This window comes from Oncorhynchus mykiss, chromosome 13 (genome assembly GCF_057628025.1).
Source record: "Oncorhynchus mykiss isolate SJ-2025 chromosome 13, ASM5762802v1, whole genome shotgun sequence".
NCBI classification, from domain to species: Eukaryota; Metazoa; Chordata; class Actinopteri; order Salmoniformes; family Salmonidae; genus Oncorhynchus; species Oncorhynchus mykiss.
Genome location: NC_143034.1, coordinates 53,719,017 through 53,735,455, shown reverse-complemented (window position 1 = coordinate 53,735,455; position 16,439 = coordinate 53,719,017). Strand labels below are relative to the sequence as shown.

The window sequence follows — 16,439 nt, the reverse complement described above, 5'->3', positions numbered from 1 at the left end:
TGTTATCAAGGCAAAGGGTGGCTTCCTCGAAGAATCTCAAATATAAAATATATTTTGATTGAACACTTTTTTGGTTACTACATGATTCCATGTTTTATTTCATAATTTTCATGTCTTCACTATTATTCTACAATGTAGAAAATAGTAAAAAATAAAGAAAAATCCTTGAATAGGTAGGCATGTCCAAACTTTTGACTGGTACTGTATGTTTGCATGATTGCTGTACAGTTTAACAGTGTGTCAGTGGATTGTGGTATGTGTGTCTACCTCTTAACACAGTATCAGTGTGTAACAGGGCACACTATGTGGTCAAAGTGTGTTCCAGCTCAGGTAAACCGAGAGCTTCCTGTGTCCGTGTCCATGGGAGCGAGCCCTGGATTAGCCCGACTGTTCTCACTTCCGCTCCGCTTTGGTCTGGACTCACCACCACTGGACCTTTAGCACACTTCCTCCTTCAATAAATGTCTGTGAGAGGAAGAGAGAGCGACGAATGAAGGCCACGTGGAGGGGCACCATGGGAACCTATGAGGAAGGTAAAATGGATGTTGACGACAGACAGGATATGGAAGGAGGAGAGAGTGATGGATTGAAAGGGGTTGTTATTGCTATCATTTTCACCATCACCTTTGTAGAGTTGTGCAATATTTTGGTATATCAGAGCTAATTCCACTGACACGTCTACACGCCCATCTATATGTATACTTTATCTGTCTCGCTCTCCTCGTCAAGTATTTCTATAAAAAAGGGGACCAAATTCCTAACTGTTTTCTATGGCTGTTCCAGTATTAATGTAGCACATACTAGCCATCTGAGTATATTTATCTTGCCATTCACAAAACAGCAGCTGGACAGAGGTATGCGTGTAAAAACAACTTAAAAGCATCAATAATATTATTTTAATTCAAACATAAATAATAAACACCAAACGCCAGGTCCTCTTTGGAATGTAGTAATTCCGATTTTTTATGAATGAACGCATTCATAGTTGGCCACGCCTCAAACCCCTCCTCCCCGTTTGGAATACCCTGGCCTCATGCCCGCCTCTTAATTGGCTAGACCGACTGTGGTAGGCGGAGCTGCAACAAAAGCACGGGGCAATATATAACGGAGCTGCAAAAAGGAATCGATTGAAATGTGCAGGTGTTGATATTCTATGAAGAACACTACACATTAATTTTGGAATTACTGCGCCTTGTTTGACAGTTCCCGTTGTGGGGTTTTGTTCGTGGACTAATACAACAATTATCTTCTTGTGACAGTAGTTCTATTTTCTTAATTTTTTTATTCAATTGTCATTTGACAACATGAGGACGTTAATATTGCCTGTTCTATTTCAAATGACGACTATTGCCTTGGTAAGTGTATGAAATGTTTTTGTACTATTTTGGCCTCAGCCAAGCTTGTGTAAACATTGTAAATAGAAGTTCACGTTTGTGGTCGGTCTCCTGTCAGCACAGTGGCGGGTTGTCAACAGACTGCACCACCGACAAGCGTACTGGTCCTCTGTCTTCAGCGTAATAAGAAATACCATTGGGTCTCTGAATATTGCGTTACTGTGAAGGCACTGTGAATTTGATGTTACAGTTGAGTAAATGCTGTCGTTTTACCTTTTACAGTGAACATTTATGGCCAGATGGAGACACCCCACTACTAAAATCTGTTTCCAGAAAAAAAAGTAGGGTACTGTACTCTGTAATGCAAGTGATGTTGACCACAGTGTCTTCTATACACTAAGATGGAGACAGAAAGGAACAGTGTAGTTATCTGAATCTAATGCATGACATGACAGATGATGTTAACCTGACGCCAGTGCTCATGTTTTACCTGGGTTCCTGAATATCATTGGAATATTGGACCACTACTGCCCTTTAAACCCCAGTGGCACACAAGGACCCAATTAGGGCTCCCAAACCGAGATGAAAAGTGACACATTCAGGTCTGGAAATAGATGGAACCTGCTGTGCGGAAACAATTTAGACCCCACCACTCAATCTCCCTGGCCCAGGATGGCATGGCAGCAGAGGGATACTTCGGACAGTCTTATCCTGTAGACAGGCTGTAGACAGGCAGACCCAAAATCTTTTTATCAGGGTTATGGGGGGCTGTGGTGTTGGGACTCAGGGAGGGGTTCGCATTGAATTTCTCTTTCATCCTTGCCAAGAGGAAGGTGACCGCGACAGAGAGTGGGAAAGTGTCCCAGGGGGTTGGTGCTGCTGGGTATTTAGTGAATATTTAAGCCAACCACACTTTGAAGATCTTCTGTGCTCTGTGTAGCCTGACTCCACTTGAAACAAACAGTTTCTCATTCTATTAATGTTTAGGCTATGAACGGCCCTCATTGAAATCCCTTTTTCAATCCTCTGTATTGCACCATTCCCTCCAACCTGCCCCCTGTAGGTGAGTGCTGGCTGCCCTGTGATGTGTGAGTGCCCGACTGGCCCCCCCTCCTGTCCCCCGGGGGTCAGCTCTGTACCTGACGGTTGTGGCTGCTGTAAGGTGTGTGCTGCCCAGCTCAACCAGAACTGCCACGACTCACACCCCTGTGACCACCACAAGGGGCTGGAGTGTAACTATGGCAATGACGTGGGCCACACTCATGGCATCTGCAGGGGTATGTAGACAATACAAATGGGGTTGTCAGGGTTCATGAGGGTTGGGTTTAGCCTGGGGTTGTATGGATTCAATGAAAAGTGAATGTTGGCCATCTTTGATATGGATCTGGGGTTTGTTTAGAAGAGAGAACATCTTCCCGAGCCACACTGCTGAGAGCAGGGGGCAGAATGTATTTATCTAGCTCTGTGTCTTGCCGCATGCACACACACACAGGGGTATTTTTATGTGTGTGGGGGAGGGGAGGGGGGTCTATATAAAGGAGGGTATTTGAGGGTGTTGTATGGAAGTCCCGCAGAGGGACTGACATTGTAAACAAGTCAAAATTCCTCTCTGGACTAAGAATAGAGGCTCCTTCATAAACTAGGGATAGAGTGTCTGCCTCCTCTACTGTCATTTCACGTCCTACCTCTCATACACAATTAGTTCTGGACCTTTCTTGTTGATGTGCCCATTCTCTCTCTATTCCTTTTGTCTCTGTTGTTGTCCCTCTCCTCCACTTTGTTCATTACCTCACTCAACTTGAACTCCTTGTGTTTTAAGCAATACAACCAAAGGCATGGCCATAGGCTAGTGATACCTCAGATCCTTCTACATACAGACATTAAGTCTATCCTTTTTTTATCTGTCTCCCCTAACAGCGAAGCTCGAGGGTCGCCCCTGCGAATACAACGGACGGATCTACCAGAACGGGGAGAATTTCCAGGCTGGCTGCAAGCACCAGTGTACGTGCATTGATGGTGCGGTGGGCTGCATGCCCCTGTGCCCCAGCCACGTGCCCCTGGCATCGCCATCCTGCCCTGCCCCGCGCCTGGTCAAGGTGCCTGGGCAGTGCTGTCTCAGTATCGACTGCCACAAGGGCTCATCCGTTGTACCCCCAGTACAACGGCACCCACTGCCTCCAGCCTACCCGCCTTTCCCCTTCATGCCCTACCCTCCCTACCCCTACAAATCATACTCCAAGCCATACCACTACAAACCCAAGGATACCATGGGAAACGAGCTGGTGGAGGTAGAGAAGAAGTGGGACAAGCTGCGCGGGCACAAGCACCTGGCGGGTAAGAGAGGGCGCCGTGATGTTGCCTTAGAGCGCCGTCTGTTTCCTCCCTACAGTAAAACACCATGTTCGTGTTTTAGCCCCCGACTCACAAACAGACCCACTGTGCACTCCTAGCCTTTCCCCTGCATCTCCCTGTTTGTGTGCATGTCAGTGTTTGAGTGCGCCATGTTTTCCACTACTTGTGCATCTGAGGCACACACACACCACTCTCTCACAGCATATACCTCTGTCGTCCAGCTTTTCCTTCTCTATAATCACCCTCCTCTATGCGTCAGTGTTGCCTGTTCTGTGAATGAGGCCAGTGTGCTTACATCTCTCTCTGCCTCTCCCTCTGGTCCTCTCTCCCCCACTCTCTCCTTCCGTCCAGCATGGCGGCAGTTTGGAGGGCAGTGTGTGGTCCAGACCACGAGCTGGTCCCAATGCTCACGCAGCTGTGGGATGGCCGTGTCCTCTCGTGTCACCAATGACAACGCCCAGTGTAAGCTAGTGAAGGAGACGCGTCTGTGCAACATCCGGCCCTGCAGCTCCATGTCCATCCCCACCAAGGTAAAGTGTGTGTGTGTGTGTGTGTGCGTGTAAAGGGTCTAGAAACCATAAAGAGCAACTGAAGGCAATAAACAACTTCTCTTGTAGTAAACAGCCTATGTGGCATCGATATTAGTCAAACATTTACTCCCGGGGGGGGGGGGGCCTGGACGTAAAAAAGAGGGCCCTGGAGTAAAAATGGTTGGGAACCCTTGGGCTAGAAGAGTGAGTGACTGTGTACTGTTTTTGGCAGAGTGAAAGTACAAACGCTTCCCACATTCTTACACACACACACGAGACACCCACATCAAAGCACTCCTCCATGACCCAAATCTCATTCTCAGTCGGATTTCCTAATGAGGAGAATTGAAACAGAGGCTAATTTAGGAAGTAGAGCCCACCTTTCAGGAAGGGATTGCAGCGGTCACCATTTTGGTGTGGCAACCATTTAATAGTCCTCCTGCCTTCATACATTGTAGGTACATGTACAGTGCCTTGCGAAAGTATTCGGCCCCCTTGAACTTTGCGACCTTTTGCCACATTTCAGGCTTCAAACATAAAGATATAAAACTGTATTTTTTTGTGAAGAATCAACAACAAGTGGGACACAATCATGAAGTGGAACAACATTTATTGGATATTTCAAACTTTTTTAACAAATCAAAAACTGAAAAATTGGGCGTGCAAAATTATTCAGCCCCCTTAAGTTAATACTTTGTAGCGCCACCTTTTGCTGCGATTACAGCTGTAAGTCGCTGGGGGAAGTCTCTATCAGTTTTGCACATCGAGAGACTGACATTTTTTCCCATTCCTCCTTGCAAAACAGATCGAGCTCAGTGAGGTTGGATGGAGAGCATTTGTGAACAGCAGTTTTCAGTTCTTTCCACATATTCTCGATTGGATTCAGGTCTGGACTTTGACTTGGCCATTCTAACACCTGGATATGTTTATTTTTTAACCATTCCATTGTAGATTTTGCTTTATGTTTTGGATCATTATCTTGTTGGAAGACAAATCTCCGTCCCAGTCTCAGGTCTTTTGCAGACTCCATCAGGTTTTCTTCCAGAATGGTCCTGTATTTGGCTCCATCCATCTTCCCATCAATTTTAACCATCTTCCCTGTCCCTGCTGAAGAAAATCAGGCCCAAACCATGATGCTGCCACCACCATGTTTGACAGTGGGGATGGTGTGTTCAGCTGTGTTGCTTTTACGCCAAACATAACGTTTTGCATTGTTGCCAAAAAGTTCAATTTTGGTTTCATCTGACCAGAGCACCTTCTTCCACATGTTTGGTGTGTCTCCCAGGTGGCTTGTGGCAAACTTTAAACAACACTTTTTATGGATATCTTTAAGAAATGGCTTTCTTCTTGCCACTCTTCCATAAAGGCCAGATTTGTGCAATATACGACTGATTGTTGTCCTATGGACAGAGTCTCCCACCTCAGCTGTAGATCTCTGCAGTTCATCCAGAGTGATCATGGGCCTCTTGGCTGCATCTCTGATCAGTCTTCTCCTTGTATGAGCTGAAAGTTTAGAGGGACGGCCAGGTCTTGGTAGATTTGCAGTGGTCTGATACTCCTTCCATTTCAATATTATCTCTTGCACAGTGCTCCTTGGGATGTTTAAAGCTTGGGAAATATTTTTGTATCCAAATCCGGCTTTAAACTTCTTCGCAACAGTATCTCGGACCTGCCTGGTGTGTTCCTTGTTCTTCATGATGCTCTCTGCGCTTTTAACGGACCTCTGAGACTATCACAGTGCAGGTGCATTTATACGGAGACTTGATTACACACAGGTGGATTGTATTTATCATCATTAGTCATTTAGGTCAACATTGGATCATTCAGAGATCCTCACTGAACTTCTGGAGAGAGTTTGCTGCACTGAAAGTAAAGGGGCTGAATAATTTTGCACACCCAATTTTTCAGTTTTTGATTTGTTAAAAAAGTTTGAAATATCCAATAAATGTCGTTCCACTTAATGATTGTGTCCCACTTGTTGTTGATTCTTCACAAAAAAATACAGTTTTATATCTTTATGTTTGAAGCCTGAAATGTGGCAAAAGGTCGCAAAGTTCAAGGGGGCCGAATACTTTCGCAAGGCACTGTATTTAGGTCAATGCCTGCATCCCAGTCTAAACAGGGGTGTGCCCACGAGGTCACATCCATATTAATATCATGGTATTAAGTGCCCCTCCCTCTGGCAAGCTCCCCCAGTGTGGGTCTGAGCCCACTCTATTCACAGTACTGTTGCTTGTGGAACAAGTTCAACTGAACTGTGAATGGAAAAAGCATCATTATAAGACCTATAGACCAACAGTACAAGGCACTAAATAGTTGTGACAGTGGAATGTAGAGACTCATATCCTTGAATTCTGTGGGAGCTAACATGTAGCCACATCCACCATGCTACCAGCCTCTCCCACTCTGCCCAGGTTTCTGTGAGGTGATAATAGGCCCTTGTATGTATGACACAACGCGCTCTCTATTGTCCCACTCCCTCGCTTTCTCTCGTTTCATGCAACACCCTTAAACGCTCTCCCCCACTACATCTCACCAGAGCAGATTCACTGATCAATATGGGTAGTCTGGTTGTTAGGCACCTGTCTTTGTATGTTCTCTCTGTGTTTTGAGAGTTGTTGGGGCGTTAATGTGACACTATGCCACCTCATAACTGTTGGTGTTGGATGCCCACCCACCCATACTATCACCATGCCCTTCTCTAGCCCTGGTCTTGTTGTTTTGAACTTTCCTTGTGCTGGCATAATAACTGCAGTTGTGGTTCACTGGGATTGTGACTAAGCCAGGCTCTTTCTCTTCTCCACAGAAAGGGAGGAAGTGCTCCCGTACCCACAAGGCCCCAGAGCCCCTGCGTCTGTCCTATGCTGGCTGCCGCAGCATGCGTCTCTACCGGGCCAACTACTGCGGCGTATGTGTGGACGGCCGCTGCTGCTCGCCCCGACACACACGCACCGCCTCCGTGACCTTTACCTGCCCTGATGGTGAGCGCTTCAACCACTCCGTCATGTTCGTGCATTCCTGCAAGTGCAGTGATAAGTGCAGTCATCTGAACGAGGCTGCCCTCCCGCCCCAGCAGTGGCTCTACGGAGACACACACAAGTTCACCGACTAGCGTCCCCTTCAAATCCCTCACTCGCTCCCCATCACTTTACCCCCCAGCCAAGCCCCTGATAGAGAAGTAGTCCTAATAGTATCTTTGAGTAGACACTAGCCAGATGCAAAGATCCCCCACCACCCTCCTGGAGCATGTTTTGGGAGGCCTGAGTGAAGGAATTTGATTGGTTGATCTGCATTCTGGACAGAGATGAGTGACTAGTGCCGGCCTTAGAGTAGACACCCGGTCCATTGTGGTTCATCAACCGGAATCACCAAAGTGTGTAACTAGATATACATGGATTTGTCTGGCCACCATTTTGTCACTCCCCATGCACTCCTGTACTCTGGGACTGAACCCGCACTGTGGGGACGATGGAGAAAGGTGGGACACACCCAATGCAGACTCCAACACAGCTGCTGCACACACCCAGTAGACTTGTGGACTTGGGATGGTAAGGTGTTACATTTCATGGTGACTGCCAGCATAGAGAAGGCCTGTCAATGGCAAGCATGTCTGGTTTGAGTGGAAGGAGAATCAGACAAGCAAGAAAACAGAATTACTTATCCAGTAGATTTCCAATACCTGCTATTTAGACACTAAAACACAAAGTTTTTGTGGGACAGAAGATGGAGCCTCCACAGAATGCTCTGGAAGGGACATTTGTATGTGTAATATTTATTGTTGTGACAGAGCTGATAGTGGTTCCCAATGAGAGAAGAGATGCTGCTATGTTTGGAGCGGCATGACCGGAGGACCCTGAGAGAGATAAAACAGCTGAGATCTGTCAGCAGAGAGAGGGGAGTTCCAGGAAGTCTGGGACTTGACCCCTGGTCTCACCAGTGTTCACTAATCAAACAGCCACATTACCTGAGCAATAGTGGACGAAGACAAAAAAAGATGTTATGGTTAGAGACAGACTGGTGCAGAACCTGTTGGCTGAGGCTGTGTGTGTGTGATAAGTCATTACACAGTTGGACCAGTCTCCATTTCTTACTCAGCCCTCAAACAGTGAGACATTTAACATAGCGCCAGCAGAACAAGCCTCGGATTCTGGCATTGAGAAGTCGTGTTGCTGATTTGAAGCAAATTACAATCCTGATTGAGGGGTAGAAAAAGCCTCAGCCACCCTCTAGTTTGTTATAAAAATAAAAATGCCTGCATATGAAGTAAACATGTAATTTGTAACTAGCGGGCGGGACCGTTTCAGACTCAATCTGGCCTGTAATCTAGCAACTGATCCACAATACTCTACAAAACTCTTACTCATGTTGCTTTATGTTTGTGGCGTATAAATCTGCTCTCTGCAATTGAAGGTTGACATGTCGACGATAACATCATGCTCATTAGACTGAAGCAGACATGAGGACACTACAAAGGGATCAGCACTACAGCGGTTAGAAATGTCCGCCTTTGCATAGACATGCGTCAGTCTGTTATAGCACCTCGAAGAGATTAGCATAACAGTTGTCTGAAGTTGGAGGTTAAGATTCTGTATTGGTGAGACATGGACCTCTTTAGAATTGCCAAATTCTCCCCTATCAGGACGGGTTGATAATTAATGCACCATGTTCATGACTTTAGTCTGAGATATACCACTCAGATTAAAGACGTAATTCACATGCTTTTCCCTCTATGAAAAGTATTAGAGGATTCAAGTATTGAAGCCCATATTATATTGTAGTCCATGAGATTTTTAACCTGCCTTGTATAAGTGTTGATTTGTATTTTTCTATGATTCAACTTTTTGTACAACTTCTAGGTTGGGACAGGCTTTCATAGTTGCCGCACACAGCCTGTTAGGTGATTGACTTTGTAAAATAAAAATGGGCGTTATCTGATTGGTTAGACACTGCCATCACTCTTATACCTATGTAGATTGTGATTTTAGAAGTCTTTGGTTTTATAACTGGACACTATAGAGCAGCCATACAGATGCATCCTTGTTTGAGTTTGCCATAAGCATGGCAATCCATTTGAGTTAACATATAACCAGTCCATGTATAGCTAGCACTGAGCAAGTCTGGGTTCTGTGATGTGGGCACAGCACAGTCACTTAATCGCTATGCTTTATTGAACAAGAGATTGAAAACTTGTCCTAACTTTGATTTACTGGCTGAGTTCATGCTGCATTTGGAAGAAAAAAAAAGAAAAAAATAGTACGTTTCACGAACACCCTGGATGTTGATGTATTACCTAAAACACGTGCACCCATTCAAAGTTCTGACTAGTAGAGTACAGATACAACCGGAAGTGACTCGTGGCAGGTTGGGAAATGGGTTAGCTAAAATGCTTTCCTAAACCGCTACAAATGTCACGCCTGCACTCCTAGCTGTCGGCATTCTGCCTTCTCCCTACAGTTCTCAGCGTCGCCCAGGACTGGGTCATATGAACTACAATCCCGACGTGGCATTTTACCGTTTAGAAACGTTGGATTGCTTGCGATACAGCTTGCGAAACATATGGCCCTCATCTTTCACCATCTAGAAAGTAATTCGATTAAGATGAGTTTCACAGATCTACACAGCTATGTATGGGTGCCTCTGTCAAAACTACAGTTCCACATGGTCGGGAACACGCTAGATAATCCGCATTTACTCACCTGTCAATTGCCCGTAAACAAACTAACATGGAGATAGTTTAAATTGATACCTTTTTTTAACGCGGTCTGGTGGGAATGCTAACCCTTTGTTTTGGAAAATTATTTGGCTGATATTTAAGGTTGCTTCCAAAACCATACCGCAAGCAATGCGTGTTACTGTTCAGACAGTCGGGGCTCTAAACAAGACACCGTCGTCCAATGATTTATGGAATGAAACAGTGGCATGATCAATTGCTATACTCCCTTTAGTTACAACCCTGTGTCATTAAAACTAGCTGGGGAAATATGGTTGTACTATACAGGGATATGGCCAATTAGCATGAATAAGTTTTATTTGATAGATGTGTATAACCTTTTGATTCCTGTATAAATAAATTGTTCTATTAGGCAGATATGCGATCTGAATGGGGAATTAATTTATTTAACTAGCAAAATTAAAGTGATTTGCATAATGTGCACATCATTGTAAGTAACATGTAATCTATCAAAATTAGACCAGGAACTGGAATTTTATAAAAAGTTTTAATTTCATTGACCAAACCACAACACAAGTTTAAAACCAGACAACCCCCAATGATACATTCAAATAAAATTAAAAACGTATGGTGAACAGTCAAGGAACAGAGCTTTAAAATAAAACAGCGAGGAGGGTTTTTCATCCAAACAAGGACAGATTCAGGGTTAGCAGACATTTCTTCAGGGATGGAGGACTCATCTGGACTGCTCAACTAGAAAGAAAAAGTGGTGGGTGAGGAAGGAGAGAAGAGACAATGTTCTGAAGACCATCTCCATAAGCAACAGCTGGGCATTCCAGCTTTACTGCAGGCTGCAATGTTTCCATTTGTTGGCTTTTTTACATAGTTGGCAATAGAAGTTACTTATATGTATATAATTTATTACCACTATTCCATAAAAAGTGCATACGAAACCCTCAACTGGCACACAAAAATCAGTAGAAATTGACTAAATTGACATTCCAGGTGAAAAAAAGTTGCCGACCCCTGGTGTAACATATTAGCGGCAACTTCAGGAGCATAACGGCAGAATCTGTGAAGGCCAGCAGGAGGATGGTCAGGTACTGGATCACACCTGTTGTATTCGGCGCACGTGACAAATAAACTTTGATTTGATATTTCTTCAAAATGTGTGCTTAAAGCACGCGTCAGACACTTCTCTCTTGGACCGAATTCATCAATCAAGGTCACTGTTTAGTAAGGAACTCCACACCTGGTTGTTAAGGTCTTAATTGAAAGGAGAAACCAAAACCCAGCAGACACTAGGCCCTCCAAGGAATGAGTGACACCCCTGGCTTAAAGCATCAGACAAGCTATTTGGAAAGGGGAATTTTTTTGGGGAAAAAAATAACTACAATATCAACCAACAGGGCCTCCCGGGTGGCACAGTGGTCTAAGGCATTGCAGTGCTAGCTGTGCCACCAGAGACCCTGGGTTCAAGCCCAGGCTCTGTCGCAGCTGGCTGCGACCGGGAGGTCCATGCACAATTGGCCTAGCGTCGTCCGGGTTAGTGAGGGTTTGGCTGGCAGGGATATCCTTGTCTCATCGCGTACTAGCAACTCCTGTGGAGGGCCGGGCGCAGTGCGCGCTAACCAGATCGCCAGGTGCACGGTGTTTCCTCCGACACATTGGTGTGGCTGGCTTCCGGGTTGGATGCGCGCTGTGTTAAGAAGCAGTGCAGCATGGTTGTGTTGTGTTTCGTAGGATGCATGGCTTTCGATCTTAGTCTCTCCCGAGCCCGTACTGGTACGGGAGTTGTAGCGATGAGACAAGATAGGAACTACTAACAATTGGATACTACGAAATTGGGGAGAAATATTTATTTTTGAATTTATAAATCGACCAAAGAACAGATGACTTGAGCGGCAAAGATTTTTGTGCAGGTCAGCCCTACGTGGCAGTCCAATTCTCTCTAGTCACCACCATTAATTACTCAGTGAGTTACTATACCAGGCAATTATCTTGGGGTTTCAATGAGCTGACTATATCCCCCTGACCCTTCAGGCCCAGCATTAGAGTACTAATGATTAACAGATGTTGCATCCCCCAAACACACAGGGCACATTGACGTTTGTTATGACAGCCAAGTCCATTTTAGACCCTCTTCACTACATTCACCCCCTTTTAACATTGAATTAAACAATTACCAGCAGACAGTGACAGAAAGACTTAACTATGACTCATCTTATAAGAATAACAAGTAATGTCAGTTTGAATGGAGAAACCTCCATGGGAGGCTGCATGTATAAGGATGGAGAGAGCCTTACTGTAAGTGGAAATGTCGATCTCTTCTGGCAGCTCAGCCACATTGACCTCAAAACGGTCCTGCACATCATTCAAAGTCTTGGCATCGGTCTCGTCTGACACAAAGGTCACAGCCAGACCCTTGGTTCCAAACCGCCCAGCACGGGCCACCTGAGGGGCAAGAGTGTCAGATGGGAGTGACAACTCAAAGAATATATGAGCCTTTAGAGGGAGATCTACAGAGGCCAATGACAAGTTGATGAAAATTTGGAAATACCATTCACTGCCAGAAGACAGGTGTTTGAGGCGCCATCAGTTATGTGACTCACCCTGTGTAAGTATGTGTCTGAGTCCTCAGGCATGTCGTAATTGAAGACAATATTGACCCGCTCAATATCCATCCCTCGGCCAAACAGGTTGGTGGCCACCAAGATCCGCCTTTGGAAGTCCTTGAACTGCTGGTACCGGGACAGCCTGGGGATAGACAGCCAGAGAGGATTAACACAGCTGCTATAGGTATTACTAGATGTAGAGGCTGCCCTTTGAAGGAAACTGTGTTGAGTTAAATGAGGCTTTCAGCTGCATAAAAAGTCAGCATTTGGGGCTCTATTTAATTGGAGATGTGTGAGAGAAAGGCGTGCATGTAGGCAACAGAGACGGACCTCTCCTCCTGAGCCATGCCTCTGTGGATGGCAATGGCAGGGAAGTTCTGTTCCACCAGTAGCTGAGAAAGTGCCACACAGCGCTGCACTGACTTGACAAAGATCACCACCTAGAGGTACACAGGTGACATTACAGAACTATAGCAAACATTCACAAGGAAACAGCACAAACATGACGACTTCTTACAGGGATAAAAATGATACAATTTGTGTGGGTTTACCTGGTTGAACTCTAGCACATCAAGCAGGTCAAAGAGCTTGCGGTTCTTCTCGCTGTCCTTCAGCTTGCAGTAGTACTGCTGCAGACCGTGCAGCGTCAGCTTGGTTTCATCATCTACAAACACCTCCATGGGCTACAGGAGACAGAGCATGTCACTTCAGAACCACAAAAATCTCTATGAAGTCAATGCAAAGACAGTTGTTTGTAAAACAGCATTTGGAGTCCCATAACCGCATGAAGTGGCAGTGCTACCCCCTGCACTCACATCCTGCATGAACTTGCGGCAGACCGGTCGAATCTCCTTGCTGAGGGTGGCGCTGAACATCATGCACTGCTTCTCATGTGGCGTTAGCCTGAAGATGTCCTGTACGTCACGCCTCATGTCTGAAACATGAGAGAAATGGGAACATGGATAAAACAGCCAAGTCTGAAACTACCCCCCAGAACAGCCAAGTACCAAGACATCCATTATGCGCAGTCTACATGTTATAACAGATTTCCACAGGGGTAAACCATTGTTCACACATTACATTCAAGATTGCAATTGCTAGAATTCATATTTCGGGGGGGAGGGGGGAAATAACAAAAATGGGTTGAATTAGAAGTTTAGTGAAAAGGGAGCATTTCCAAAAAGGACAGGAATAATAAGCAGGACTCACCCAACTGCTCCAGCATCTTGTCACACTCATCCAGGACAAAGTGCTTGACGTTCTTTAGGTTGAGGGTCTTGTTGCGGATGAGGGCCAGGATTCGGCCAGGGGTTCCCACCACAATGTGAGGGCAGTTCTTCTTCAGCACATCCTCATCCTTCTTGATAGACAGGCCCCCAAAGAACACGGCTGCCTTGACTGTGGGCATGTACTTGGAGAAGCGTTCGTACTCTTTGCTGATCTGGAAGGCCAGCTCTCGTGTGTGGCACATTACAAGAACTGACACCTAGAGGAAAGAGTATTTGATGCTAATAGATCACTTGGAAGTTATGCATTACAAATATTTGAAACTTGATATTCCAGAGGCATTTGCAGAATGCAGACACTGACCTGTCCATCCACAGGCTCGATCTGCTGTAGTGTGGCAAGAACAAACACTGCAGTCTTGCCCATACCAGACTTAGCCTGGCACAGGATGTCCATGCCCAGGATGGCCTGAGGGATGCACTCATGTTGAACTGGAAAACAATGAGACATTTGGTCAGTACACCATCTTTATCCAAACAAAAAAGCCATTGTTTACCATAACACACCTTGGAGAACACATGCATTGTAATTGACAAGAAAGTCCATCAACACCCAATGACCATGGACACTCAGCCATCTATACATGCACGCCATTGTATCCAGACATGCCGTGCAGCAATTCATGACCTCCATTTATGTCACTCCCAGCACTCATCCACCCATTGCACTCACCTTCAGACGGATGCTCAAAGCCACAGTCGACAATCGCACGGAGCAGCTCTGGTTTGAGCAGGAAGTCTCTGAAGCCAGAGCTGTGGATGGAGACATAGGAGCCCTTCACCTCCTTCTTGCCTGCTGGAGCAGAGGTCTCTGGGGCTCCCTGGGGCTCCTCGTCCTCTTCATAGTCCAGCAGCTCATTCTCAGCGTCATTCTCAGCCATTCTGACTACAGAAATAATTTTTAGAAAAGTGGGGGGGGGGGGAATAATGGCTGGTCACACTAGTTGTCACCATTTGCTTTTGACTAAAGATTGTTGTCCCCCCCAGACCATTTTTTTTTTTTTAATAAAGAGATGTATTCAATCAGGAGATTTAGTGGCTAACAGACTAACATCGCCACCATCTAACTACTTACAATGGAAATAAGCAATACTCTTTGGTAACGTTAGTCTACATCAGAGCCCTCTATAAAGTTAACATTCTGTAACGCCAAACCCTCATAATGTTTAAATAAATCATGACGTTGACAGTTGCAGGAAACGTCTCAAACTAGCTAAGGCATTACTATCCAGTTAAGTTATTAAGTAGTTGGCTAACGTTAGTTGCAAACTATCCACGTTCAACAGCAAAATAAACAGCTCGATTTGGTATTACAAACAAAACCAGGGGCCATGGTTGCTAGCAAGCAATTTGCAATAAATGGTAAGCAACTAAAAGGTTTCGTCAACAAGGGTTGAGATTGGCTAGCTCCGTAGCTTGTTTACGAGTAAAATCAGAGATATCTCTGGTAACGTAACATCCGTATAGCAATGCAAACGTTACATCCGTATAGTAACGCAAACAATGTCATGAATCGACTCTGCCTTCGCCGCACACAGCTCAGGCCAACCTAGTTAGCTAAATTACTAGCAGTTCTGGTAGCTAACGTTAAGTAATAAAACTAGCAATGTAGCGAGCTATCGAACTAAGCCGACTATTGTCCAAATTACACAACATGTTCATTCACACGTGGCTAACTCCAATGCTTTGCACGACTTGGACCGGTTTTGGTTAGCTTACGTTAGTCCTAGCCTAGCTAGCAAAATAGCCTTCGTTATTCCCAGATGCCTTGCTCAGAACTAACACTGCTTACAATGAATTTGCCAAAATAATGCTTATCTGAAAACCATCAAAAGTTGTTGGTAATTTCTCATACAATTACGAGAACCAGAATATTCCAAAAAAGGACACAAATAAGCAATACTAGCTACCGTCTTACCTTACAACGATGTTACAATTCAACCTCCGAAAAAATGCTCCTCAAAACCACATGGAGAGGAGGCCTCAGTTTATACCACAGGCCACAACTTCCGCCTCCACTAAATACAGCAATATCATTGGTTTGTTTTACGTGTCAGTTTGACGAAACTACTCCTAATCGTATCACGATTGGCCAAGTCAAGCTGTCAATCATCACTGACGATAGATGTTTTATAACTAACCAAGATAGCCCACAGACTGTCGTTTCCAATGGGAAATAGTGGGCAAGAGCCAAGCCGCTCAGTAGACAATGGACCTGATCGGACAGCTCAGAGCCTCAAGCACGAGATCCTTTTAGCCTCTTCTAGCAAGCATCTGCATATTTCCGTTAGGGAACGCCTACTCTGTGAAGTGCGCGTGTGCAATAGCTCGATTCGCCTTTGCTTCTAAACAACGCGTTTTAAAAAAAACTTGTGGCAAACAAATGGCAAAGTCTACTAATCTTAAATCCGCCTGTTGTCTTTCATTAACATTTTCGATTGCGTTTTCTATTTTGTAATCTAATACCTCATAAAAACGTATTGAGCAGAAGTAAATTAAGCCATGAAAACAAATATAATTTTACATATATCATAAATGATCGCGTTTTATGAATATTATGATATAATGTTGAATCTCATTCAAAAACATTATGGAACATGATCCAGGAAGTAGGCGGGACTTTCATAGTTTATTACATTAATTCAGTCAAT

General features: G+C 44.9%; 2 protein-coding genes across 2 annotated transcripts; one reads left to right on the top strand and one right to left on the bottom strand.

The window, feature by feature from the left end:
• Positions 1-1,054: 1,054 nt before the first annotated feature.
• Positions 1,055-9,151, top strand: LOC110485186 (CCN family member 1). The gene is made up of 5 exons (XM_036941228.2): positions 1,055-1,355; positions 2,398-2,611; positions 3,252-3,668; positions 4,038-4,216; positions 7,023-9,151. The coding sequence occupies exons 1-5, from the start codon at positions 1,305-1,307 to the stop codon at positions 7,326-7,328; spliced, it is 1,167 nt and encodes a 388-aa protein (XP_036797123.2). The 5' UTR covers positions 1,055-1,304; the 3' UTR covers positions 7,329-9,151.
• Positions 9,152-10,415: 1,264 nt separating this feature from the next.
• LOC110486510 (ATP-dependent RNA helicase DDX39A) lies at positions 10,416-16,414 on the bottom strand. Its single transcript, XM_021558157.3, has 10 exons — positions 15,707-16,414; positions 14,462-14,674; positions 14,093-14,220; positions 13,712-13,988; positions 13,318-13,436; positions 13,054-13,185; positions 12,833-12,942; positions 12,500-12,644; positions 12,194-12,341; positions 10,416-10,640 (listed from the first exon to the last, which is right to left on the bottom strand). Exons 2-10 carry the CDS (start codon positions 14,667-14,669, stop codon positions 10,624-10,626), a joined length of 1,284 nt encoding a protein of 427 aa, XP_021413832.1. The 5' UTR covers positions 14,670-14,674; positions 15,707-16,414; the 3' UTR covers positions 10,416-10,623.
• Between the last annotated feature and the right edge of the window lie 25 nt (positions 16,415-16,439).